Here is a 26,561-nt window from a genome sequence, read left to right on the forward strand (position 1 = left end):
ATCCATTCTTATTCTATACATTTAAAATGAATTTCCCTAAAAGGTAGAGGATGATCCATGAATTAATCTAACCATCAACTAAAAAAATCCTAGATGAAAACATAGCAGAAAAGTTAGAAAAACTCTTTGCTTTGGATCTAGTTATACTTTTCGAGTATATTGACAATTCAAAAAAACTGCTCATACTATGATTATAGTATAATCACGAGCGGTTGTATATGGCCCTATCGTCTAGTGATGCCCCTATCGTCTAGTGGTTCAGGACATCTCTCTTTCAAGGAGGCAGCGGGGATTCGACTTCCCCTGGGGGTAGGGAGTATTATGAAAGGAGGTTAATCATAGATTAGCAAAAACCCTAGAATAAATTCTTCCTGGGTCGATGCCCGAGTGGTTAATGGGGACGGACTGTAAATTCGTTGACAATGTCTACGCTGGTTCAAATCCAGCTCGGCCCAAAAAATCTAGGGCTTCGTGAATATGAACTAAATCCTTTTGTTTTTCTCCCATAAAATAAAATGTCTGATCTATAGAAATAAAAGAGAAATAAAAAAGGGGATTTTTTTTTCTAATCCATATCTCTCTCATTCCTTTCTTACAAACAAAAGAGTTTTTCTTGTTGAAGGGTGGATTATTATCCATTTTTAGTGATAAAAAATCACGACATACTAGTTATGTCACTCTCACTATACCCACGTATAATATAATATTAATATGTGGGTATGTAGTATATGATTCGTCTATTTCTTAGAGTACGACAGACGAATCGAATCTTCTTATGGTTCTATTTAAGAATGGGTATGCCATACACCCCGCGGGGATTGTAGTTCAATTGGTCAGAGCACCGCCCTGTCAAGGCGGAAGCTGCGGGTTCGAGCCCCGTCAGTCCCGAACTAGGGTTCAATGAATGGAGAAATTCATATTTCCTTTTTCCATGAAAAAAAAAGGGGCAGGGAGCAAGATCAAATACCCATAGGGCACCCTTACTTCACTTTTTTATTTTGCATCTCTCATTAAAGAGGGAGGGAAGGAGTATAGGAATTTTTTTCACTACTCCCGATCGATAAAGATAAAGAAAGACACACATACGATATGTGGATTAGTAGAATTTTAGGATATTACTCTATCTTTCTTTATGATGATACCATCCTCATCTTAATTTCCTATTCCACTGTTATGGAATAGAGTACCGGTATTTTACCGGAATCCATACATAAATTGTATTCCCTTTTTATTTCAGACCTCTTTTCCCCATCTCACTTCTACTGCTTATTTGGATGTCTATGTGACCCATAGAAAGTTGCTCATATAATACATACATAATTGTATGTATAACTATAAGAAAAAGGAAGAGAAATTGTATAAGATTAAGAAAGCTCGTGGGTTAGAGATATAGAAAAGAAAAAGTAGAAAAAAAAGGATTAAAAAAGAGGGAATTCCTAATCCAATCAAAAAACCCATTTTGGTCTTAGTATGGATATAGGATCTTCCTATGTTATACTATATAACTCTCATCCATGAATTGATTTGATAGATCCGATATTCATAATATTGAATTGATTCAGTATTATCAGAATGCAAGCCCTACCCTTGAATTTACAAGATACCCCTTTTTCCTCTCCATGGGATTACATCCCGAGTTATTGTGAAAATAAAAAATAAAGAGGTTATGGAAGTCAATATTCTCGCATTTATTGCTACTGCACTGTTCATTCTAATTCCTACTTCTTTTTTACTTATTATTTATGTAAAAACAGTCAGCCAAAATAATTAAGTGGAATTCCAATTAATCATTGAAGAAATGAAAAAGGGATTAAATAAAAAAAATCCAAGTCTTAAATGAAAGGATCTGGTTGGAATCTTAAAGTGTGGTAGAAAGAACTACATATAGTTTTTTCTACGACACTTTAGAGTCTTTCTATTATATTATCTTTGAATCTACATAGAATAGATTAGTAGATTGAAATAGTTAAGTAGTCTAATTCAATTTCTTTTTTCATTGCATCCACTTAATTTCAATCAGGTCAAAATAAAAAAATCGAAGACAATTCTTGACCAAAGAATCCATGGAAGGAAAGAAAAATAATATAAGAATAGACTATAGTAAAAAGTAAAAGGAAAAAACCAGCGAATCTTTCATGCTTAAATATCCCGCGAGATGCTTCAAAAGAGAATAAAAATTATTCTAAGAATAAAGAAAGAGTATAAAACAAATGGAAAATGTGTGATATGCCGTGAATAGTTCCGTGGAAGAAAGTCTAATTTTCTTATGTATAGAACTTTTTTTAACCATTAGTCATTTCTAGTAGAAATTCTTAATTGGTATAATGGCTCTTTCTTACAATACAAGAGTTTCTTACAGGAGTGAAACAAAACTAAAGAAAAAGATTAAAGAATAACGTTTGACAAAATAATTAATGCAAAACGATCAATTAAAAAAAGAATTGATACAACAATTTGATTACTTAATCAATTAGTAGTATCGTATCCCTAGAGTCCACTCCTTCCCCATACTACTAGTGAAAGAGAAAATGTAAAGACTACCATTAAAGCAGCCCAAGCGAGACTTACTATATCCATCTAAATTATGTCTCCTATTTCTATGAAGGGATTATTCTACTATTGATCAATAATCATAGTGGAATCAAGGGTACAGAGTCAAAAAGGGCTTCTGCCCTAAGGCCATGGATCAATCAGTTCAAGGAATTTACTCCTAACAAATTCTTATAGGAATTCTTGTAGAATTAGAGAGCATTAAAAATACGATACTATAAAGCCCTTTTTTCCTTACCTTAAAAAAGAAAGAGTACGGGAATGATGTCCTGAATAGAAGAAGCGGGAATAGGAAGATTTTTTATTCCTTTTGTTACTCTAGTGTATGTAGGTCACATAAGATGTACGATAAAAAAATGTATGATAATTAGGAAGTCTTGATATTCTTTCGTGGAGTCCCTTCTGGAATCTTAGATTGAAAAAGAGAAGAATGCCCCTTAGGGACCTTTCTTTGGATACCAAGATTTCTGACATCTTATCCTCGTATTTAAAAATTCTCAAATCGAATCAATTAAGAACCAATTCAAATTCATATAATAAAAGAATAAGGAAACACTACCTCACCCCTATTGATAACCATTTTGGCCACTACCGCCAAAACAAACCCTAACCCTAGTTTAAGGATAGAACTATGGTATGGTTTCTCTAAACCCAGTATCGGCAGGCTTAGTTACTCTCTTGCCCGAACTTATGCGAAGTAAAAATTGATTGAATTCGATCAGTACTAGAAAACCTAAGTATTTTATTGATCAGGCGGCACCCAGATTTGAACTGGGGATAAAGGATTTGCAGTCCCCTGCCTTACCGCTTGGCCATGCCGCCAAAAAATCCGATCGAAAATCTAGAAAACAGCAAGTATTCATCCACGTTTTCTTACGAAAAGCCCCTTTCTTTTATTTTGAATATAATTAAACTTACTTTTTTCCAATCTTTTTCAAAAAAGATACTCCTGCTTTTTTTGATCCAGTTTCGATTATTCTCCTCGATAGATTCTATCTTAAAACATACATTGCTAACACAATAAAACTTCCCATTTCTTTCTATTGAGATGAAAAAGAAGAAAAGTGGATTTCTAGTCACAGGCTGCAAAATTCAGAACAAATTGGAACCATTAACTAGAATTCTCTTTCTTTTTTGAATTGCAGTAGTGAACTACTCTTAAATCGGTATTATCTCCCCCCCTTCAATTTCAATGGCATAATAAAATATTATGGCTTTATGCTTAATCCGTGTATAGGTGAACTTTAGGTCCGAGCAGCATTATTATCCAAAGATCCCCTTTATGTACATATCTCTATGGGGAATCGTGCTTTAATTTTTCAAAGTATTAAATTAAATATCTTGAATAAAAAAAGGAAATTTGCTCTGATATTAGAGTATAACCTGACTATCTTGGCCTACCCAAGTGAAATTACGATAAAAGAAAAGCATGGATATGGGGAGAGGTGGATAATTAGATTGGCATGTACTTAAAAAAGGGACTTACTTTATTTTAGAATTCCACAATGAAATACTTAATTTTCTAGCAATTATACTACTCCGATCCGAAATAAAAAAGAACCCTCAAATTATTTTTAGAAATTAAAGTAAGCACGCTATTCTAAATCGAAGTAAAGTAAAACTTTCTAGTGTATTATATTACGGCTTTATTACATTCATAGAAAGGGGATAAAATGAGAAATCTTTGCCATTCAATCTGATTAGAATATTATAAAGTATAAGTGGCATAATTTTTTTTGTAGGAATATTTTAGCAATTCATTTTCATTTCATTTGTACCCCTGGTAAACTAGAATTTTCGTCGAAATGGTCTCTATTCATATGTATGAAATACATATATGAAATACGTATGTGGAGTTCCCTAGAATTTCATGTGATTCAGTAAACAGAATATAGATTCCATGATTGCTAGATCAATCCGTAGGGATTGATGAAGAGTGAGCTGATAATGGAATTTTTCTTTGATAAACAGGAAACTTAAGATTAAGATGCTCCGGAATGGAAACGAGGGAATGTCCACAATACCCGGATTTAGTCAGATCCAATTCGAGGGATTTTTTAGGTTCATTAATCAAGCCTTGGCAGAAGAACTTGACAAGTTTCCAACAATTAAAGATCCAGATCACGAAATTGCATTTCAATTATTTGCGAAAGGATATCAATTGCTAGAACCCTCGATAAAAGAAAGAGATGCTGTGTATGAATCACTCACCTATTCTTCCGAATTATATGTATCTGCGAGATTAATTTTTGGTTTCGATGTGCAAAAGCAAACCATTTCTATCGGAAACATTCCTATAATGAATTCCTTAGGAACCTTTATTATAAATGGAATATACCGAATTGTGATCAATCAAATATTGCTAAGTCCTGGTATTTACTACCGCTCGGAATTAGATCATAAGGGAATTTCTATCTACACCGGGACTATAATATCAGATTGGGGAGGGAGATCGGAATTAGCAATTGATAAAAAAGAAAGGATATGGGCTCGCGTGAGTAGAAAACAAAAGATATCTATTCTAGTTCTATCATCAGCTATGGGTTCGAATCTAAGAGAAATTCTAGATAATGTTTCCTACCCTGAAATTTTCTTGTCTTTCCCGAATGCTAAGGAGAAGAAGAGGATTGAGTCAAAAGAAAAAGCTATTTTGGAGTTTTATCAACAATTTGCTTGTGTAGGTGGGGACCTGGTATTTTCGGAGTCCTTATGCGAGGAATTACAAAAGAAATTTTTTCAACAAAAATGTGAATTAGGAAGGATTGGTCGACGAAATATGAATCGGAGACTTAATCTTGATATACCTCAGAACAATACATTCTTGTTACCACGAGATGTATTGGCCGCTACGGATCATTTGATTGGAATGAAATTTGGAACGGGTATACTTGACGATGACGATATGAATCACTTGAAAAATAAACGTATTCGTTCGGTTGCGGATCTGTTACAAGATCAATTCGGATTGGCTCTTGGTCGTTTACAACATGCAGTTCAAAAAACTATTCGTAGAGTATTCATACGTCAATCGAAACCGACTCCCCAAACTTTGGTAACTCCAACTTCAACTTCAATTTTATTAATAACTACTTATGAGACCTTTTTTGGCACATACCCATTATCTCAAGTTTTTGATCAAACGAATCCATTGACACAAACTGTTCATGGGCGAAAAGTGAGTTGTTTAGGTCCTGGAGGGTTGACGGGGAGAACCGCAAGTTTTCGGAGCCGAGATATTCATCCGAGTCACTATGGGCGTATTTGTCCAATTGACACGTCTGAAGGAATCAATGTTGGACTTACTGGATCCTTAGCAATTCATGCGAGAATTGATCACTTGTGGGGATCTATAGAGAGTCCGTTTTATGAAATATCTGCTGAGAAAGCAAAAGAAAAAAAAGAGAGACAGGTGGTTTATCTATCACCAAATAGAGATGAGTATTATATGATAGCAGCAGGAAATTCTTTGTCCTTGAATCAAGGTATTCAGGAAGAACAGGTTGTTCCAGCTAGATACCGCCAAGAATTCTTGACTATTGCATGGGAACAGATTCATGTTAGAAGTATTTTTCCTTTCCAATATTTTTCTATTGGGGGTTCTCTCATTCCTTTTATTGAGCACAATGATGCGAATCGGGCTTTAATGAGTTCTAATATGCAGCGCCAAGCAGTTCCACTTTCTCGGTCCGAGAAATGCATTGTTGGAACTGGATTGGAACGCCAAACAGCTCTAGATTCGAGGGTTTCCGTTATAGCCGAACGCGAGGGAAAGATCATTTCTACTGATAGTCATAAGATACTTTTATCAAGTAGTGGGAAGACTATAAGTATTCCTTTAGTTAACCACCGTCGCTCTAACAAAAATACTTGTATGCACCAAAAACCTCGGGTTCCACGGGGTAAATCCATTAAAAAAGGACAAATTTTAGCAGAAGGAGCTGCTACAGTTGGGGGGGAACTTGCTTTAGGAAAAAACGTATTAGTAGCTTATATGCCATGGGAAGGTTACAATTTTGAAGACGCAGTACTAATTAGCGAACGTTTGGTATATGAGGATATTTATACCTCTTTTCACATCCGGAAATATGAAATTCAGACGGATACGACAAGCCAGGGCTCCGCTGAAAAAATCACTAAAGAAATACCACATCTAGAAGAACATTTACTCCGCAATTTGGACAAAAATGGAGTTGTTAGGTTGGGATCCTGGGTAGAAACTGGTGATATTTTAGTAGGTAAATTAACGCCTCAGATAGCGAGCGAATCATCATATATCGCAGAAGCTGGATTATTACGGGCCATATTCGGCCTTGAGGTTTCCACTTCAAAAGAAACTTCTCTGAAATTACCTATAGGTGGAAGAGGGCGCGTTATCGATGTGAAATGGATCCAAAGGGACCCCCTCGACATAATGGTTCGTGTATATATTTTACAGAAACGTGAAATCAAAGTTGGGGATAAAGTAGCCGGAAGACATGGGAATAAAGGGATCATTTCCAAAATTTTGCCTAGGCAAGATATGCCCTATTTGCAAGATGGAACACCCGTTGATATGGTCTTCAATCCCTTAGGAGTACCCTCCCGAATGAATGTGGGACAAATATTTGAAAGCTCGCTCGGATTAGCGGGGGATCTGCTAAAGAAACATTATAGAATAGCACCCTTTGATGAGAGATATGAGCAAGAGGCTTCAAGAAAACTTGTGTTTTCAGAATTATATGAAGCCAGTAAAGAAACAAAAAATCCATGGGTATTTGAACCCGAGTACCCGGGAAAAAGCAGAATATTTGATGGAAGAACAGGCGACCCCTTTGAGCAACCTGTTCTAATAGGGAAGTCCTATATCTTAAAATTAATTCATCAAGTTGATGAGAAAATTCATGGGCGTTCTACTGGGCCCTACTCACTTGTTACACAACAACCGGTTAGAGGAAGAGCCAAGCAAGGGGGACAACGAGTAGGAGAAATGGAAGTTTGGGCTTTAGAAGGATTTGGTGTTGCTCATATTTTACAAGAGATACTTACTTATAAATCTGACCATCTTATAGCTCGCCAAGAAATACTTAATGCTACGATCTGGGGAAAAAGAATACCTAATCATGAGGATCCTCCAGAATCTTTTCGAGTGCTCGTTCGAGAACTACGATCTTTGGCTCTAGAACTGAATCATTTCCTTGTATCTGAAAAGAACTTCCAGGTTAATAGGGAGGAAGTTTGATCGGAATAAATATAAATTCTTTTCTTATTTCTATTTTATGATTGACCAATATAAACATCAACAACTTCAAATTGGACTCGTTTCCCCTCAACAAATAAAGGCTTGGGCTAACAAAAACCTACCTAATGGAGAAGCCGTTGGCGAAGTCACAAGGCCCTCTACTTTTCATTATAAAACCGATAAACCAGAAAAAGATGGATTGTTTTGCGAAAGAATCTTTGGACCCATAAAAAGCGGGATTTGCGGTTGTGGCAATTCTCGAGCGAGCGGAGCTGAAAACGAAGACGAAAGATTTTGCCAAAAATGCGGGGTAGAATTTGTGGATTCTCGGATACGAAGATATCAAATGGGATACATCAAACTCGCATGTCCCGTGACTCATGTGTGGTATTTGAAAGGTCTTCCTAGTTATATCGCGAATCTTTTAGATAAACCTCTTAAGAAGTTGGAGGGCCTAGTATACGGCGATTTCTCTTTTGCTAGGCCCAGCACTAAAAAACCCACTTTTTTACGATTACGAGGTTTATTCGAAGAGGAAATTGCATCCTGTAACCACAGCATTTCTCCCTTTTTTTCTACCCCAGGCTTTGCAACATTTCGAAATCGGGAAATTGCGACAGGAGCAGGTGCTATTAGAGAACAATTAGCAGATTTGGATTTGCGAATTATTATAGAGAATTCTTTGGTCGAATGGAAGGAATTAGAAGACGAGGGGTATAGTGGAGATGAGTGGGAAGATAGAAAAAGACGAATAAGAAAAGTTTTTTTGATTAGACGCATGCAATTGGCGAAACATTTTATTCAAACAAATGTAGAACCAGAATGGATGGTTTTGTGCTTATTACCGGTTCTTCCTCCCGAATTGAGACCTATTGTTTATAGGTCTGGAGATAAAGTAGTGACTTCAGACATTAATGAACTTTATAAGAGAGTTATCCGTCGGAACAACAATCTTGCCTATCTATTAAAAAGAAGTGAATTAGCGCCAGCAGATTTAGTAATGTGCCAGGAAAAATTGGTACAAGAAGCCGTGGATACACTTCTTGATAGTGGGTCCCGCGGGCAACCGACGAGGGATGGTCACAATAAAGTATACAAATCACTTTCAGATGTAATTGAAGGTAAAGAGGGAAGGTTTCGCGAGACTCTGCTTGGGAAACGGGTCGATTACTCGGGGCGTTCTGTCATTGTTGTGGGTCCTTCGCTTTCATTACATCAATGTGGATTACCTCTAGAGATAGCAATAAAGCTTTTTCAGCTATTTGTAATTCGCGATTTAATCACGAAACGCGCCACTTCTAATGTCAGGATTGCTAAAAGGAAAATTTGGGAAAAGGAACCCATTGTATGGGAAATACTTCAAGAAGTTATGCGGGGACATCCTGTACTGTTAAATAGAGCACCTACTCTGCATAGATTAGGCATACAGGCCTTTCAACCCACTTTAGTAGAGGGGCGTACTATTTCTTTACACCCATTAGTGTGTAAGGGTTTCAATGCAGACTTTGATGGAGATCAAATGGCTGTTCATCTACCTTTATCCTTGGAAGCTCAGGCGGAAGCCCGTTTACTTATGTTTTCTCATATGAATCTCTTATCTCCTGCTATTGGGGATCCTATTTGCGTACCAACCCAAGACATGCTTATCGGGCTTTATGTATTAACAATTGGAAAGCGTCGAGGTATTTGTGCAAATAGATATAATAGTTTCAGAAACTATCCAAATTTAAAAGTCAATTACAATAATAATAATTCTAAGTATAGGAAAGATAAAGAACCCCATTTTTCTAGTTCTTATGATGCACTGGGAGCTTATAGACAAAAACTAATCAGTTTAGATAGTCCCTTGTGGCTACGATGGAACCTGGATCAACGCGTCATTGGGTCAAGAGAAGTTCCGATTGAAATTCAATATGAATCTTTGGGGACTTATCATGAGATTTATGCTCACTATCTAATAATGGGAAATAGAAAAAAAGAAATTCGTTCGATATACATTCGAACCACTCTTGGTCATATTTCTTTTTATAGAGAAATAGAGGAAGCCGTACAAGGATTTAGTCAGGCCTATTCATACACTACCTAAACAAGAAAGTTAGATTCGGCGATGCCCCTCCCCTTTGCTTTCGGGGGGCATTCCGATTTCCCTAGTATCATCATTATTTGCCACGCGAATCCAGATTGAGATTGAGGCAATTAAGTTAATTAAATTTTCGAATCACTGACTCAGGCCCATTGTCGAATCCTACTCAGCAATTGTCGAATCCTACTCAGCCGAAAAGGGGGTACTTATGTATGGCGGAACGGGCCAATCTGGTCTTTCATAATAAAGAGATAGACGGAACTGGTATGAAACGACTTATTAGCAGATTAATAGATCATTTTGGAATGGGATATACATCCCATATACTGGATCAACTAAAGACTCTGGGCTTCTATCAAGCCACTACTACATCGATTTCGTTAGGAATCGAGGATCTTTTAACAATACCCTCTAAGGGATGGTTAGTCCAAGACGCGGAACAACAGAGTTTTCTTTTGGAGAAACACTATTATTATGGGGCTGTACACGCGGTAGAAAAATTACGCCAATCTGTTGAGATATGGTATGCGACAAGTGAATATTTGAAACAAGAAATGAATTCAAATTTTCGGATAACGGATCCTTCTAATCCAGTCTATCTAATGTCTTTTTCAGGAGCCAGAGGAAATGCATCTCAAGTACACCAATTAGTAGGTATGAGAGGATTAATGTCGGACCCTCAAGGACAAATGATTGATTTACCTATTCAAAGCAATTTACGCGAGGGACTTTCTTTGACAGAATATATAATTTCCTGCTATGGAGCCCGCAAAGGGGTTGTAGATACTGCTGTACGAACAGCAGATGCTGGATATCTTACACGTAGACTTGTTGAAGTAGTTCAACATATTATTGTGCGTAGAAGAGATTGTGGTACTATCCGAGGTATTTCTGTAAGTCCTCAAAATGGGATGACGGAAAAACTTTTTGTCCAAACACTAATTGGTCGTGTATTAGCAGACGATATATATATCGGTTCACGATGCATTGCCGCGCGAAATCAAGATATTGGAATTGGATTAGTCAATCGATTCATAACTGCCTTTCGAGCACAACCATTTCGAGCACAACCAATATATATTAGAACCCCCTTTACTTGCCGAAGCACTTCTTGGATCTGTCAATTATGCTATGGCCGGAGTCCTACTCATAGTGATCTGGTGGAATTGGGAGAAGCCGTAGGTATTATTGCGGGTCAATCAATTGGGGAGCCAGGGACTCAACTAACATTAAGAACTTTTCATACTGGCGGAGTATTCACAGGGGGTACTGCCGACCTTGTACGATCCCCTTCGAATGGAAAAATCCAATTCAATGAGAATTTGGTTCACCCCACACGTACCCGTCATGGACAGCCTGCTTTTCTATGTTATATAGACTTGCATGTAACTATTCAGAGTCAAGATATTCTATATAGTGTGAATATTCCCTCAAAAAGCTTGATTCTAGTGCAAAATGATCAATATGTAAAATCTGAACAAGTAATTGCGGAGATTCGTGCCGGAACGTCCACTTTACATTTTAAAGAAAGGGTACAAAAGCATATTTATTCTGAATCAGACGGCGAAATGCACTGGAGTACTGATGTTTACCATGCGCCCGAATATCAATATGGTAATCTTCGTCGATTACCAAAAACAAGCCATTTATGGATATTATCCGTAAGTATGTGCAGATCCAGTATAGCGTCTTTTTCACTCCACAAGGATCAAGATCAAATGAATACTTATGGTAAAAAAGATAGGGAAATTCTTGATTATTCAACGTCGGATCGAATCATGTCCAATGGCCATTGGAATTTGATCTATCCTTCTATTTTTCAAGATAATTCAGATTTGTTGGCGAAAAAGCGAAGAAATAGGTTCGTCATTCCATTACAATATCATCAAGAACAAGAGAAAGAACTAATATCCTGTTTTGGGATTTCGATTGAAATCCCCTTTATGGGTGTTTTACGTAGAAATACTATTTTTGCTTATTTTGACGATCCCCGATACAGAAAAGATAAAAAGGGTTCAGGAATTGTTAAATTTAGATATAGGACCCTAGAAGAAGAATATAGGACTCGAGCGGAAGACTCAGAAGAGGAATATGAGACCCTAGAACACGAATACAGGACCCGAGAGGACGAATATGAAACCCTAGAAGAATCTAAATATGGAATCCTAGAAGACGAATACGAATATGAAACCCTAGAAAACGAATATGGGAGCCCAGAAAACAAATATGGGAACCCAGAGAACGAATATAGGACTTTAGAGAAAGACTCAGAAGAGGAATATGGGAACCCAGAGAGCAAATATAGGACCCAAGAGGACGAATATGGAACTTTAGAAGAAGACTCAGAAGACGAATATGGCAGCCCCGGGGAAAGCGGCGAGGAAAAATATGGTACTTTAGAGGAAGACTCAGAAGAAGACTCAGAGGACGAATACGAGAGCCCAGAGGAAGATTCCATCTTAAAAAAAGAGGGTTTGATTGAGCATCGAGGAACAAAAGAATTTAGTCTAAAATACCAAAAAGAAGTAGATCGGTTTTTTTTCATTCTTCAAGAACTTCATATCTTGCCGAGATCTTCATCCCTAAAGATACTTGACAATAGTATTATTGGAGTGGATACACAACTCACAAAAAATACAAGAAGTGGACTAGGCGGACTGGTCCGAGTGAAGAGAAAAAAAAGCCATACGGAACTCAAAATATTTTCCGGAGATATTCATTTTCCTGAAGAGGCAGATAAGATATTAGGTGGGTGTTTGATACCGCCAGAAAGACAAAAAAAAGATTCTAAGGAATCAAAAAAAAAGAAAAATTGGGTCTATGTTCAACGGAAAAAAATTCTCAAGAGCAAGGAAAAGTATTTTGTTTCCGTTCGCCCTACAGTGGCATATGAAATGGACGAAGGAAGAAATTTAGCAACACTTTTCCCGCAGGATCTCTTGCAAGAAGAAAATAATCTCCAAATTCGACTTGTCAATTTTATTTATCATGAAAATAGCAAGTTAACTCAAAGAATTTATCACACAAATAGTCAATTTGTTAGAACTTGCTTAGTAGTGAATTGGGAACAAGAAGAAAAAGAAAAGGCTGGTGCTTCCCTTGTTGAGGTAAGAGCAAATGATCTTATTCGCGATTTCCTAAGAATTGAGTTAGTCAAGTCCACTATTTCGTATACACGAAAAAGGTATGATAGGACAAGTGGAGGACCGACTCCCCATAATAGGTTAGATCGCGCCAATAGCAATTCTTTTTATTCCAAGGCGAAGATTGAATCACTTAGCCAACATCAAGAAGCTATTGGCACTTTGTTGAATCGAAATAAAGAATACCAATCTTTGATGATTTTGTCGGCATCCAACTGTTCTCGAATTGGTTTATTCAAGAATTCAAAACATCCCAATGCGATAAAAGAATGGAATCCTAGAATTCCTATTCTAGAAATTTTTGGGCCCTTAGGGGCTATTGTAGCTAGTATATCGCATTTTTCTTCATCTTACTATTTACTAACGCATAATAAAATCCTGCTAAAAAAATATTTGTTCGTTGACAATTTGAAACAAACCTTCCAAGTACTTCAAGAACTTAAATACTCTTTAATAGATGAAAATAAAAGGATTTCCAATTTCGATAGTAACATAATGTTGGATCCATTCCTTTTGAATTGTCACTTTGTCCATCATGATTCTTGGGAAGAGACATTGGCAATAATTCACCTTGGACAATTTATTTGTGAAAATGTATGTCTATTTAAATCGCACATAAAAAAATCTGGTCAAATTTTCAGTGTAAATATGGATTCCTTTGTTATAAGAGCAGCTAAACCTTATTTGGCCACTACAGGAGCAACTGTTAATGGTCATTATGGAGAAATCCTTTACAAGGGAGATAGGTTAGTTACGTTTATATATGAAAAATCGAGATCTAGTGACATAACGCAAGGTCTTCCAAAAGTGGAACAAATCTTTGAAGCGCGTTCAATTGATTCATTATCCCCCAATCTCGAAAGGAGAATTGAGGATTGGAATGAGCGTATACCAAGAATTCTTGGGGTCCCTTGGGGATTCTTGATTGGAGCTGAGCTAACCATAGCCCAAAGTCGTATTTCTTTGGTTAATAAAATCCAAAAGGTTTATCGATCCCAAGGGGTACAGATCCATAATAGACATATAGAGATTATTATACGCCAAGTAACATCAAAAGTGCGGGTTTCCGAAGATGGAATGTCTAATGTTTTTTCGCCTGGGGAATTAATCGGACTATTGCGAGCGGAACGAGCAGGGCGAGCTTTGGATGAATCGATCTATTATCGGGCAATCTTATTGGGAATAACAAGGGCTTCCCTGAATACCCAAAGTTTCATATCTGAAGCAAGTTTTCAAGAAACTGCTCGAGTTTTAGCAAAAGCTGCCCTACGAGGTCGCATTGATTGGTTGAAAGGCTTGAAAGAAAACGTAGTTCTGGGGGGGATTATACCTGTTGGTACCGGATTCCAAAAATTTGTGCATCGTTCCCCACAAGACAAGAACCTTTATTTCGAAATAAAAAAAAAAAATCTATTCGCGTCGGAAATGAGAGATTTTTTGTTTCTCCATACAGAATTAGTTTCTTCAGATTCTGACGTAACAAACAATTTTTATGAGACATAAAAACCCCCATTTAACATTTAACCCTAAGGATACATAAAACATATTTTTTACTTTACTAGACTTTTGAACTTAGAACACTAACAGGTTAAATTTTAGATTTTTAAGATTTTTATTTTAATAAGTAAAACAAGTCAGTTAATTCATTAAATTAAGGTTTTGTTTATACCATGTATCAATGTATCAATGGCCAACTCTTAGTACAAGGTTCTCTCAGAACAATTATTATTTTATTTATTTCAAGCTATTTCGGATCTTTCTTAATCTTCAAAAAGAAATAAATTCCGTAATGGAATGTTAGGATGAAAAAAAAAGGAAGTGTGGAAAAAATGACAAGAAGATATTGGAACATTAATTTGAAAGAGATGATAGAAGCAGGAGTTCATTTTGGTCATGGTATTAAGAAATGGAATCCTAAAATGGCCCCTTACATTTCGGCAAAGCGTAAAGGTACTCATATTATAAATCTCGCTAGAACGGCCCGTTTTTTATCAGAAGCTTGTGATTTAGTTTTTGATGCAGCAAGTCAGGGAAAAAGTTTCTTAATTGTTGGTACCAAAAAAAGAGCAACAGATTTAGTAGCATCAGCTGCAATAAGGGCTCGTTGTCATTATGTTAATAAAAAGTGGTTCAGTGGTATGTTAACGAATTGGTCGATTACGAAAACTAGACTTTCTCAATTTAGAGACTTAAGAGCGGAAGAAAAAATGGGAAAATTCCACCATCTCCCAAAAAGAGATGTGGCAATCTTGAAGAGAAAATTATCTACCTTACAAAGGTATCTCGGCGGGATCAAATATATGACGAGATTGCCAGACATTGTGATCGTCCTTGATCAGCAAAAAGAGTATATAGCTCTTCGGGAATGTGCCATTTTGGGAATTCCTACTATTTCTTTAGTCGATACAAATTGTGACCCGGATCTCGCGAATATATCGATTCCAGCCAACGATGACACTATGACTTCAATTCGATTGATTCTTAACAAATTAGTATTTTCAATTTGTGAGGGCCGTTCTCTCTATATAAGAAATCGTTGATTAAGAATATATAGTGAATTCTTGGACAACTGCGTAGATTTATGGAATGACTTACTATATCTTTTTTTGCATAGAATTTGTTTTGCATAGAAAAAAGAAGGGGAATATTGATATATATTAGAGGGTATTGATATATATTATGATCTGATGTGCTTTCTTGGTATCCTAAATATCAAATTAATAGTTCAAGTTGCTGAGTTGAGAAAGAGATGGTTGAATCAAAAGAATTCCTTTTTTGAAGTTCAATTTTTATCAGAGGACAATATGAATATTATACCTTGTTCCATTAAAACACTCAAGGGGTTATACGATATATCGGGTGTAGAAGTAGGCCAACACTTCTATTGGCAAATAGGAGGTTTTCAAATTCATGCCCAGGTACTCATCACTTCTTGGGTCGTAATTACTATCTTGCTAGGTTCAGTTGTCATAGCTGTTCGGAATCCACAAACCATCCCGACCGACGGGCAGAATTTTTTTGAATATGTCCTTGAGTTTATTCGAGACTTGAGCAAAACTCAGATTGGAGAAGAATATGGTCCCTGGGTTCCCTTTATTGGAACTATGTTCCTTTTTATTTTTGTTTCAAATTGGTCGGGTGCTCTTTTACCTTGGAAAATTATAGAGTTACCCCATGGGGAATTAGCAGCGCCCACGAATGATATAAATACTACTGTTGCTTTAGCTTTACTCACGTCAGCGGCATATTTTTATGCTGGTCTTAGCAAAAAAGGATTGAGCTATTTCGAGAAATATATTAAACCAACCCCAATCCTTTTACCAATTAACATCCTAGAAGATTTCACAAAACCATTATCGCTTAGCTTTCGACTTTTCGGGAATATATTGGCGGATGAATTAGTCGTTGTTGTTCTTGTTTCTTTAGTCCCCTTAGTAATCCCTATACCGGTCATGTTTCTTGGATTATTTACAAGCGGTATTCAAGCTCTTATTTTTGCAACATTAGCCGCAGCCTATATAGGTGAATCCATGGAGGGTCATCATTGAATTGACTAGTTTTGGAATATAGTATTTTTTTTTTCAGCTTAGCTCAATTCATGCATGGTTCCAGATAATCTGCTTGGTTGCAATAGTTAGAAATGCGTATGAATATATAGCCTAGAGTTGTAGGAGAGAGAATAGAATAGACTATATTATGGAATTTTCAAAGTATATATGCATTAAGGAGGGTGGAGTCAGGCTAGATCTATACTATAATAAATATCCTTAATATCTATAAGTGGAGTCCTCTTTTATGCGGGTTTCCACTTTAAGCAATGATTTTAGAATCCGATTCAATAGAAAATGAGAAAATATGCAAACAAAATAGAAGAAACAAATGTATATAGGATATTGATATTATATTATATATTCCTAGGTTAGATTCATTATCTAATCCGATATATGGATATAGAATTCCCTTCTATGTAGTTCGGACAATTCACATTTCAATTTGATTTCAATTTGTACTTTTTAGTTACTTTACTTCTCCCCAATAGAGCTTAGAAGTAAGAATTTTTTGGTTGATTGTATCCTTAACCATTTCTTTTTTTTTGACACGAGGAACTACTCACCATGAATCCACTAATTGCTGCTGCTTCTGTTATTGCTGCTGGATTGGCCGTAGGGCTTGCTTCTATTGGACCTGGAGTTGGTCAAGGTACTGCTGCAGGACAAGCTGTAGAAGGTATTGCGAGACAGCCAGAAGCAGAAGGTAAAATACGAGGTACTTTATTGCTTAGTCTAGCTTTTATGGAAGCTTTAACAATTTATGGACTAGTTGTGGCACTAGCGCTTTTATTTGCGAACCCTTTTGTTTAATCCTAAAAAAAAAAGTTCTTTCGATTTCGATTAGATACTTTTTTCTTTTTTTAGTAAATTGGTATTTGCTTCCGCAATTCCAATTATATCAATACTTTATTTAATTTACTCCTATTTATTACTCCTGGAATTATCTATTTATCGGGACAGATAATACCGCATTCTAGGAAGGGCTGAGTTGAGTATGATTAATTTAGAAGATATGCTCGCCTTCTTATTTCCCGTCCTTAGTTTAGGAAAGTGGAAAGTTTTTTCCTTTTATTTTAGGAATTTTGGGAACGGAACATTTCAACAAAGGAAGCCTTTCACCGGTCAAACAAGACCTAAGACTTAATCTAAAAGAAATTACTAGATTGAATCTATTTGCATTAAAAAAACCGATCAAAAAAGGGCGAGCGAAGTAAGTGATCGAAAAACTTTGTTCTTTGTTCGTCCTATCTATAAGAGGAGAGCATATGAAAAATGTAACCCATTCTTTCGTTTTTTTAGCTCACTGGCCATCCGCTGGCAGTTTCGGGCTTAATACCGATATTTTAGCAACAAATCTAATAAATCTAACTGTAGTGGTTGGTGTTTTGATTTTTTTTGGAAAGGGAGTGTGTGCGAGTTGTCTATTTCAAGAATAGATTGGATCTATCCGGCTGCACTTTAGAATATTTTTTAGTATTTTTCGGATAAATAAGAAAAGGGTGCACGATCTCGACGAATTACTTCTGAATAAATTCAGAAATCATATGGAAGAACCATAGCATTTCGCGACTCATTGGTAAATCAATTTTGATTCTCTATAAACCAAGAATGTGAGACCATTAACACGGTTAAAGCTAAACTGCTTGAAGTCCAGGCAAAAAGAGGTACTCTTTCTACAACTATATTAGTATTAGTACCGAATTTAAACGGGAAATAGCTAATGTAAAATTTATCTGATATAGAACACTCATATCGATAAAATGGTTTGAACTATTTACTAGAAAAAAAAAGAAGGGGCACCCTGCCCTTTTTTAACCAATGCCGAATCGACGACCTATGTATAAAAAAGAGAAATTTTTTGGATTTGAAGAAAAAAAAAAAAGAATTCTATTAATTTTCATTTTCCATTTATTTAGTTAGTTTTTCTTAATGAAATTGAAATTATTAACTAAAGGGCAAATATAAATAAAGAAACAACTTTGCTGACCATGATATATTTTTATCTAGGCGGAAGAGTCCTCTTAATATTTATCTAGTCTTATATAGGTTTCGGTATATTGAAATATAAACATAAAAAATAAGATAGAGGATAGGCTCATTACTTATACTTAAAAAAAGATATGGAAATTGCTATAGCAAAAAAAGAAAAAAAGGAGCGTGAGAGCCAAATGAATCGAAAGATTCATGTTTGGTTCGGGAAGAGATCATAAAAGTTGTAAACTTACAAAATAATCTACTTTCATTAAAAGATTTATTAGATAATCGAAAACAGAGGATCTTGAGTACTATTCGAAATTCAGAAGAATTGCGTAGAGGGACCATTGAGCAACTCGAAAAAGCTCGGATTCGATTACAGAAAGTCGAACTAGAAGCGGATGAGTATCGAATGAATGGATACTCTGAGATAGAACGAGAAAAAGCAAATTTGATTAATGCTACTTCTATTAGTTTGGAACAATTAGAAAAGTCTAAAAACGAAACCCTTTATTTTGAAAAACAAAGGGCAATGAATCAGGTCCGACAGCGGGTTTTCCAACAGGCCGTACAAGGAGCTCTAGGAACTCTGAATAGTTGTTTGAATACCGAGTTACATTTCCGTACGATTCGTGCTAATATTGGCATTCTCGGGTCCCTGGAATGGAAGAGATAATTAAATTAATTAGGCCTTGAACTTCTACTTTCGTTTAGAATTTAGGCATTATTTTTCCCCTTGCTTTCGAAAAAAGAGTCAAGAAACACTAATGGCAACCCTTCGAGTCGACGAAATTCATAAAATTCTCCGCGAACGTATTGAACAATATAATAGGAAAGTAGGGATTGAGAATATAGGTCGCGTAGTTCAAGTGGGGGATGGGATTGCTCGTATTATAGGTCTTGGTGAAATAATGTCGGGTGAATTAGTCCAATTTGCAGAAGGTACTAGGGGTATTGCTCTGAATTTGGAATCCAAAAATGTTGGGATTGTATTAATGGGCGATGGGTTGATGATACAAGAGGGCAGTTTTGTAAAAGCAACAGGAAGAATTGCTCAGATACCCGTGAGTGAGGCTTACTTGGGTCGTGTTGTAAATGCTCTGGCTAAACCTATTGATGGGAAAGGCGAAATTATAGCTTCCGAATCTCGCTTAATTGAATCTCCTGCTCCAAGTATAATTTCCAGGCGTTCCGTATACGAACCTCTTCAAACAGGGCTTATTGCTATCGATTCGATGATTCCTATAGGGCGCGGTCAGCGAGAGTTAATTATTGGGGACAGACAGACTGGCAAAACAGCAGTAGCTACAGATACAATTCTCAATCAAAAAGGGCAAGGTGTAATATGTGTTTATGTAGCTATCGGTCAAAGAGCATCCTCCGTAGCTCAAGTAGTAACTACTTTCCATGAGGAGGGGGCCATGGAATACACTATTGTAGTAGCTGAAATGGCGGATTCACCTGCTACATTACAATACCTCGCTCCTTATACGGGAGCAGCCCTGGCTGAGTATTTTATGTACCGCGAACGGCATACTTTAATAATTTATGATGATCTCTCCAAACAGGCACAAGCTTATCGCCAAATGTCCCTTCTATTAAGAAGACCTCCCGGCCGTGAGGCTTATCCAGGGGATGTTTTTTATTTGCATTCACGCCTTTTAGAAAGAGCCGCTAAATTAAATTCTCTTTTAGGCGAAGGAAGTATGACCGCTTTACCAATAGTTGAGACTCAATCTGGAGACGTTTCCGCCTATATTCCTACTAATGTAATCTCCATTACAGATGGACAAATATTCTTATCGGCGGATCTATTCAATGCCGGAATTCGACCCGCTATTAATGTGGGTATTTCTGTTTCCAGAGTAGGATCCGCGGCTCAAATTAAAGCCATGAAACAAGTAGCTGGCAAATCAAAATTGGAACTAGCTCAATTCGCAGAGTTACAAGCCTTTGCACAATTCGCCTCTGCTCTCGATAAAACAAGTCAGAATCAATTGGCAAGGGGTCGACGATTAAGGGAATTGCTTAAACAATCCCAGGCAAATCCTCTCCCAGTGGAAGAGCAGATAGCTACTATTTATACCGGAACAAGAGGATATCTTGATTCGTTAGAAATCGAACAGGTAAATAAATTTCTGGATGAGTTACGTAAACACCTAAAAGATACTAAACCTCAATTCCAAGAAATTATATCTTCTAGCAAGACATTCACCGAGCAAGCGGAAATCCTTTTGAAGGAAGCTATTCAGGAACAGCTGGAACGGTTTTCCCTTCAGTAACAAATAAATTTGGCATATCTACTCTTGTTATTTTGCATGTCTACTCTTGTTATTTGAATCATGCAAAAAAGTTTTCTTTGTTTTTAGTTTAGTATAGTTATTTAAAGAATAGATAGAAATAAGATTGCGTCCAATAGGATTTGAACCTATACCAAAGGTTTAGAAGACCTCTGTCCTATCCATTAGACAATGGACGCTTTTCTTTCGTATTTTATTCTTTCTTTTATTCTTTCTTTTATTTGTTGTCTTCTTCCGAGAAAAAACTGTTAGACCAAAACTCTTTTAGGAAATCAAAAAATCCAGATACAAATGGATGATGTATATATCATGCATATATCATTAAAGAAGGAGTATGGGGCCGGTAGTGGGAATCGAACCCGCAACCCCAAGGTTATGAGACTTATGAGCTACCAAACTGCTCTATACTCTTAAACTAAAGAGGGGTAACTAGTGGATAAAAGAGGGTTCGATACGTCCCTCTACCATATCTATACAAATAGAATAGTCCATTTATACAGAATGGTAAAGAGGGCTCCTCTATGATTATCAATTCCAGAAATCCATACAAATACGAAAGGGTATTTTATCCTTACCAACTGGATCTTGTTGCACCCGGTAATAAACATTCATAAACCATTTCTCGAAGTACGTGTCCGGATAGCCCAAAATGTCGATAGTTAGCTCTAGGTCTTCCGGTCAAAAAACAACGTCGATGAAGGCGTGTAGGTGCACTATTACGCGGTAGGGATTGCAATTTTTCTCGCATTTTCGTTTTTTCACTCAAACTCAAGGGAGAAACTTTGCTTCTTATCTTTTTTTTTAAAGATTGACGAATCAAATGATATTTCTGTTCTAATTTCTGCCGCTTCTTCTCCCTCTGAATCAAACTCTTTTTTGCCATAATGTGCCGTTGCTATTATTATCAAGTATACGGTTCTAATCCTAGATGGAAAAATAAATAGAAAAAGAAATTTAAGAAGGCGGATCCTCCCTCTCTATCAAGAGTAATGAACTAGGTGCTGATACAGTACAAAAAAACAAACTAAATTAACCAAACTTGCCTGATGTTGAGGCAATCAAGAAAGCTGCATAAGTGAATATATAACCCACGGAAAAGTGAGCTAATCCAACCAATCTTGCTTGCACAATGGAAAGAGCCACAGGCTTATCTCTCCAGCGAATTAAATTAGCTAAAGGTGTGCGTTCATGAGCCCATGCTAAAGTCTCAATTAATTCCTGCCAATACCCCCGCCAAGAAATTAAGAACATAAATCCAGTAGCCCAAACAAGATGTCCAAATAAGAACATCCAAGCCCATACCGATAAACTATTCATCCCAAAAGGATTATATCCATTGATAAGTTGTGAAGAGTTTAACCATAGGTAATCTCTTAACCATCCCATCAAATAAGTGGAGGATTCATTAAATTGTGAAACGTTGCCCTGCCATAATGTGATATGTTTCCAATGCCAATAAAAAGTAACCCACCCAATGGTATTTAACATCCAGAAAACTGCCAAATAAAATGCGTCCCAAGCAGAAATATCACAAGTACCGCCGCGCCCTGGGCCGTCACAAGGAAAACTATACCCAAAATCCTTTTTATCCGGCATTAATTTGGAACCGCGTGCGTCTAAAGCGCCCTTTACTAAAATCAATGTAGTTGTATGCAAACCTAGAGCAATAGCATGATGAACCAAGAAATCCCCAGGTCCTATTGTTAAGAAAAGCGAATTACTATTCTCATTAACAGCATTCAACCATCCGGGCAACCATAGGCTTCGACCCGCATTGAAAGCGGGGCCATTCGTTGAAGATAAGAGTATATCGAACCCATATGTCGTCTTGCCATGAGCAGATTGTATCCATTGGGCAAATATAGGTTCGATCAAGATTTGCTTTTCTGGAGTACCAAAAGCAAGCATGACGTCGTTATGAACATAAAGGCCCAAGGTATGGAATCCTAGAAAGAGGCTAGCCCAACTTAAATGAGATATGATAGCTTCTTTATGGTCTAACATTCTTGCCAATACATTATCCTCATTCTGTTCCGGATTGTAATCCCTAATGAAAAAAATAGCTCCATGAGCAAAAGCCCCTGTCATGATGAACCCCGCAATATATTGGTGATGAGTATATAAAGCAGCTTGAGTAGTAAAGTCTTGTGCTATGAATGCATAAGGAGGTAAAGAGTACATATGTTGAGCTACTAAGGAAGTAATAACCCCTAAAGAAGCTAGAGCAAGACCTAACTGAAAATGAATCGAATTGTTGATTGTGTCATAAAGGCCCTTATGCCCACGCCCTAATCGACCCCCCGGAGGAGTATGCGCTTCTAAAAGATCTTTAATACTGTGCCCAATTCCGAAGTTAGTTCGATACATGTGACCGGCAATGAGAAAAATAAATGCAATAGCTAAATGATGGTGAGCCATATCAGTCAGCCACAAACTTTGTGTTTGTGGATGGAATCCCCCAAGAAGAGTTAGAATGGCAGTTCCCGCTCCTTGAGCGGTACCAAATAAATGATTACTCGAATCAGGGTTTTGGGCATAAAGATTCCACTGACCCGTCAAAAGGGGTCCCAACCCCTGGGGATAGGGTAATACATCTAAGAAATTATTCCATCGAACGTACTCCCCCCTGGATGCGGGAATAGCAACATGAACTAAATGTCCTGTCCAAGCCAAAGAACTTACCCCGAAAAGTCCTGACAAATGATGATTGAGACGAGATTCCGCGTTTTTGAACCACGAAAGGCTTGGTTTCCATTTGGGTTGTAGATGTAACCAACTCGCTATTAAGGACAGCGTAGAAAGAAATAATAGAAAAAGAGCTCCAGTATAAAGATCTTCATTGGTGCGTAATCCTATTGTATACCACCACTGATAAACCCCAGAATAAGCAATATTCACTGGACCAGCAGCACCTCCTCGAGTAAAGGCTTCCACAGCGGGTTGACCAAAATGAGGATCCCAAATCGCATGAGCAATAGGTCTTACGTGTAAAGGATCCTGTATCCATGATTCAAAATTTCCTTGCCAAGCTACATGAAACAGATTTCCGGACGTCCATAGAAAGATTATTGCTAATTGCCCAAAGTGAGAAGCAAAAATGTTCTGATAAAGACGTTCTTCAGTAATATCATCATGACTTTCGAAATCATGTGCGGTAGCAATACCAAACCAAATACGACGAGTAGTGGGGTCCTGAGCTAAGCCTTGGCTAAACCTGGGAAATCTTAATTCCATAATGCCTTTCAAATCCTCCTAGCCACTATCCTACTGCAATAATTCTCGCTAAGAAGAATGCCCATGTCGTGGCAATTCCACCCAGAAGGTAATGGGTTACTCCTACAGCACGTCCTTGTATAATGCTCAAGGCTCTAGGCTGAGTAGCAGGAGCAACTTTTAATTTGTTATGAGCCCAAACGATAGATTCAATGAGTTCTTGCCAATAACCACGGCCGCTGAATAAAAACATTAAACTGAAGGCCCAGACAAAATGAGCACCTAAGAAAAAAAGACCATATGCAGATAATGAAGAACCATAAGACTGAATGACTTGCGATGCCTGTGCCCACAAGAAATCTCGAAGCCACCCATTAATCGTAATGGAACTCTGTGCAAAGTTTCCCCCTGTAATATGAGTTACCACCCCTTGATCACTTATGGTACCCCAAACATCCGACTGCATTTTCCAACTGAAATGGAAAATGACTACCGAAATTGCATTGTACATCCAGAATAAACCTAAGAAAACATGATCCCAAGCAGATACTTGACATGTTCCCCCTCGGCCAGGCCCATCGCAAGGAAAGCGAAAACCTAGATTTGCTTTATCGGGTATCAAACGGGAACTCCGAGCAAATAAAACACCTTTCAAAAGTATTAATACAGTCACATGTATGGTAAATGCATGAATGTGATGGACTAAAAAATCTGCGGTTCCTAATGGAATCGGTAACAAAGCCACTTTGCCACCTACTGCTACTAACTCGCCGCCTCCCCACGTTAAGCTAGTACTTGTTGTTGCACCAGGAGCTGTTACGCCAGGCGCAGTAGCATGGATATTTTGTACCCATTGAGCAAAGATAGGTTGTAATTGTATGGCGGTATCCGAAAACATATCTTGTGGACGGCCTAAAGCACTCATGGTATCATTATGAATGTACAAGCCAAAACTGTGAAAACCTAGAAATATACATACCCAGTTAAGGTGGGATATGATTGCATCGCGGTGTCTAAGGACGCGATCTAATAGATCGTTGTATCGAGTAGTTGGATCATAGTCTCTTACCATAAAAATTGCTGCATGTGCAGCAGCACCGACTATTAGAAATCCGCCAATCCACATGTGGTGTGTGAACAAGGAAAGTTGTGTACCATAGTCAGTAGCTAGGTATGGATAGGGAGGCATAGAATACATATGATGAGCTACAACAATGGTTGTAGAGCCTAGCATAGCTAGGTTAAGAGATAATTGAGCATGCCATGACGTTGTTAAGATTTCATAAAGACCCTTATGGCCTTGTCCTGTAAATGGGCCCTTGTGAGCCTCCAAAATATCTTTAAGTCCATGGCCAATACCCCAGTTGGTCCTATACATATGACCTGCGATTAGGAAAAGAATAGCAATAGCTAAATGATGGTGTGCAATATCGGTCAGCCAGAGACCACCGGTTACTGGATCTAGTCCTCCACGAAAAGTCAGAAATTCTGCGTATTTGGACCAATTTAAAGTGAAAAAAGGGGTTGCTCCTTCGGCAAAACTAGGATAAAGTTGAGCCAAAAGGTCCCGATTCAAGATAAATTCATGAGGAAGTGGTATCTCTTTAGGATCCACCCCAGCGTCAAGAAATTGGTTAATTGGTAAAGATACATGAATTTGGTGTCCCGCCCAAGAAAGAGACCCAAGTCCTAATAATCCCGCTAAGTGGTGATTCAACATGGATTCTACATCTTGGAACCAGGCCAATTTGGGAGCGGCTTTGTGATAATGGAACCAACCAGCAAAAAGCATTAACGCTGCAAAAACCAATGCACCAATTGCAGTACAATAGAGTTGTAATTCACTAGTTATTCCAGATGCTCGCCAAAGCTGAAAAAAACCAGAGGTTATTTGGATTCCTCGGAAACCCCCACCTACATCACCATTCAATATTTCTTGCCCTACTATAGGCCAAACTACCTGAGCACTGGGTCCAATGTGAGTAGGATCACTTAGCCATGCTTCATAATTGGAAAAACGGGCACCATGAAAGTACATGCCACTCAACCAAAGAAAGATAATGGAAAGTTGCCCGAAATGAGCACTAAAAACTTTTCTAGAAATCTCCTCCAAATCACCAGTATGACTATCGAAATCGTGAGCATCAGCATGTAGGTTCCAGATCCAAGTGGTAGTATCAGGGCCCTTAGCTAGTGTTCTTGAGAAATGGCCGGGTCTCGCCCATTCCTCAAAAGATGTTTTTACAGGATCCCTATCCACAACAATTTTTACTTCTGGTTCCGGCGAACGAATAATCATTAACTCCTCCTCTTTCCGGACAAGACATACAAAGAGACCCGCCAACTGTCTTTTTTTTTAGTGAATCTTTGAAAGATAGATTTTGAAAGATAGATTTTGAAAGATAGATATTGTGATTAGTTCTTTTCTTTACTATACTACCACCCTTCTTTTTTTTTAGTTATTCACTGGAGCAATTATATATTAAAGTCAATCCGAGGCAAGTGTTCGGATCTATTATGACATAAAGG

The 26,561-nt window shown here is 37.4% G+C and overlaps 6 protein-coding genes and 4 non-coding genes across 10 annotated transcripts; 6 read left to right on the forward strand and 4 right to left on the reverse strand.

The window, feature by feature from the left end:
• Positions 1–21: 21 nt before the first annotated feature.
• On the forward strand, positions 22–8,514 carry LOC123423266 (DNA-directed RNA polymerase subunit beta). The gene has a single exon (XM_045107807.1). The coding sequence runs from the start codon at positions 4,538–4,540 to the stop codon at positions 7,766–7,768; it is 3,231 nt and encodes a 1,076-aa protein (XP_044963742.1). The 5' UTR covers positions 22–4,537; the 3' UTR covers positions 7,769–8,514.
• TRNAY-GUA lies at positions 374–455 on the forward strand. The gene has a single exon. It is a non-coding gene; the product is annotated as a tRNA-Tyr (tRNA).
• On the forward strand, positions 815–888 carry TRNAD-GUC. The gene has a single exon. It is a non-coding gene; the product is annotated as a tRNA-Asp (tRNA).
• TRNAC-GCA lies at positions 3,302–3,372 on the reverse strand. The gene has a single exon. It is a non-coding gene; the product is annotated as a tRNA-Cys (tRNA).
• Positions 8,515–10,047: 1,533 nt separating the features above from the next.
• Positions 10,048–15,195, forward strand: LOC123423265 (DNA-directed RNA polymerase subunit beta''). The gene has a single exon (XM_045107806.1). The coding sequence runs from the start codon at positions 10,064–10,066 to the stop codon at positions 14,495–14,497; it is 4,434 nt and encodes a 1,477-aa protein (XP_044963741.1). The 5' UTR covers positions 10,048–10,063; the 3' UTR covers positions 14,498–15,195.
• A 91-nt stretch (positions 15,196–15,286) lies between these two features.
• On the forward strand, positions 15,287–16,625 carry LOC123423273 (ATP synthase subunit a, chloroplastic). The gene has a single exon (XM_045107813.1). It carries the CDS (start codon positions 15,682–15,684, stop codon positions 16,540–16,542), a length of 861 nt encoding a protein of 286 aa, XP_044963748.1. The 5' UTR covers positions 15,287–15,681; the 3' UTR covers positions 16,543–16,625.
• Positions 16,626–19,183: 2,558 nt separating this feature from the next.
• Positions 19,184–20,907, forward strand: LOC123423269 (ATP synthase subunit alpha, chloroplastic). The gene has a single exon (XM_045107810.1). The coding sequence runs from the start codon at positions 19,287–19,289 to the stop codon at positions 20,799–20,801; it is 1,515 nt and encodes a 504-aa protein (XP_044963745.1). The 5' UTR covers positions 19,184–19,286; the 3' UTR covers positions 20,802–20,907.
• Positions 20,908–20,926: 19 nt separating this feature from the next.
• On the reverse strand, positions 20,927–20,998 carry TRNAR-UCU. The gene has a single exon. It is a non-coding gene; the product is annotated as a tRNA-Arg (tRNA).
• A 5-nt stretch (positions 20,999–21,003) lies between these two features.
• LOC123423268 (photosystem I P700 chlorophyll a apoprotein A2) lies at positions 21,004–24,149 on the reverse strand. The gene has a single exon (XM_045107809.1). It carries the CDS (start codon positions 24,051–24,053, stop codon positions 21,849–21,851), a length of 2,205 nt encoding a protein of 734 aa, XP_044963744.1. The 5' UTR covers positions 24,054–24,149; the 3' UTR covers positions 21,004–21,848.
• Positions 24,079–26,528, reverse strand: LOC123423267 (photosystem I P700 chlorophyll a apoprotein A1). The gene has a single exon (XM_045107808.1). It carries the CDS (start codon positions 26,329–26,331, stop codon positions 24,079–24,081), a length of 2,253 nt encoding a protein of 750 aa, XP_044963743.1. The 5' UTR covers positions 26,332–26,528.
• Positions 26,529–26,561: the final 33 nt, after the last annotated feature.

This window comes from Hordeum vulgare, unplaced genomic scaffold (assembly GCF_904849725.1).
Source record: "Hordeum vulgare subsp. vulgare unplaced genomic scaffold, MorexV3_pseudomolecules_assembly, whole genome shotgun sequence".
Lineage (NCBI taxonomy): Eukaryota > Viridiplantae > Streptophyta > Magnoliopsida > Poales > Poaceae > Hordeum > Hordeum vulgare.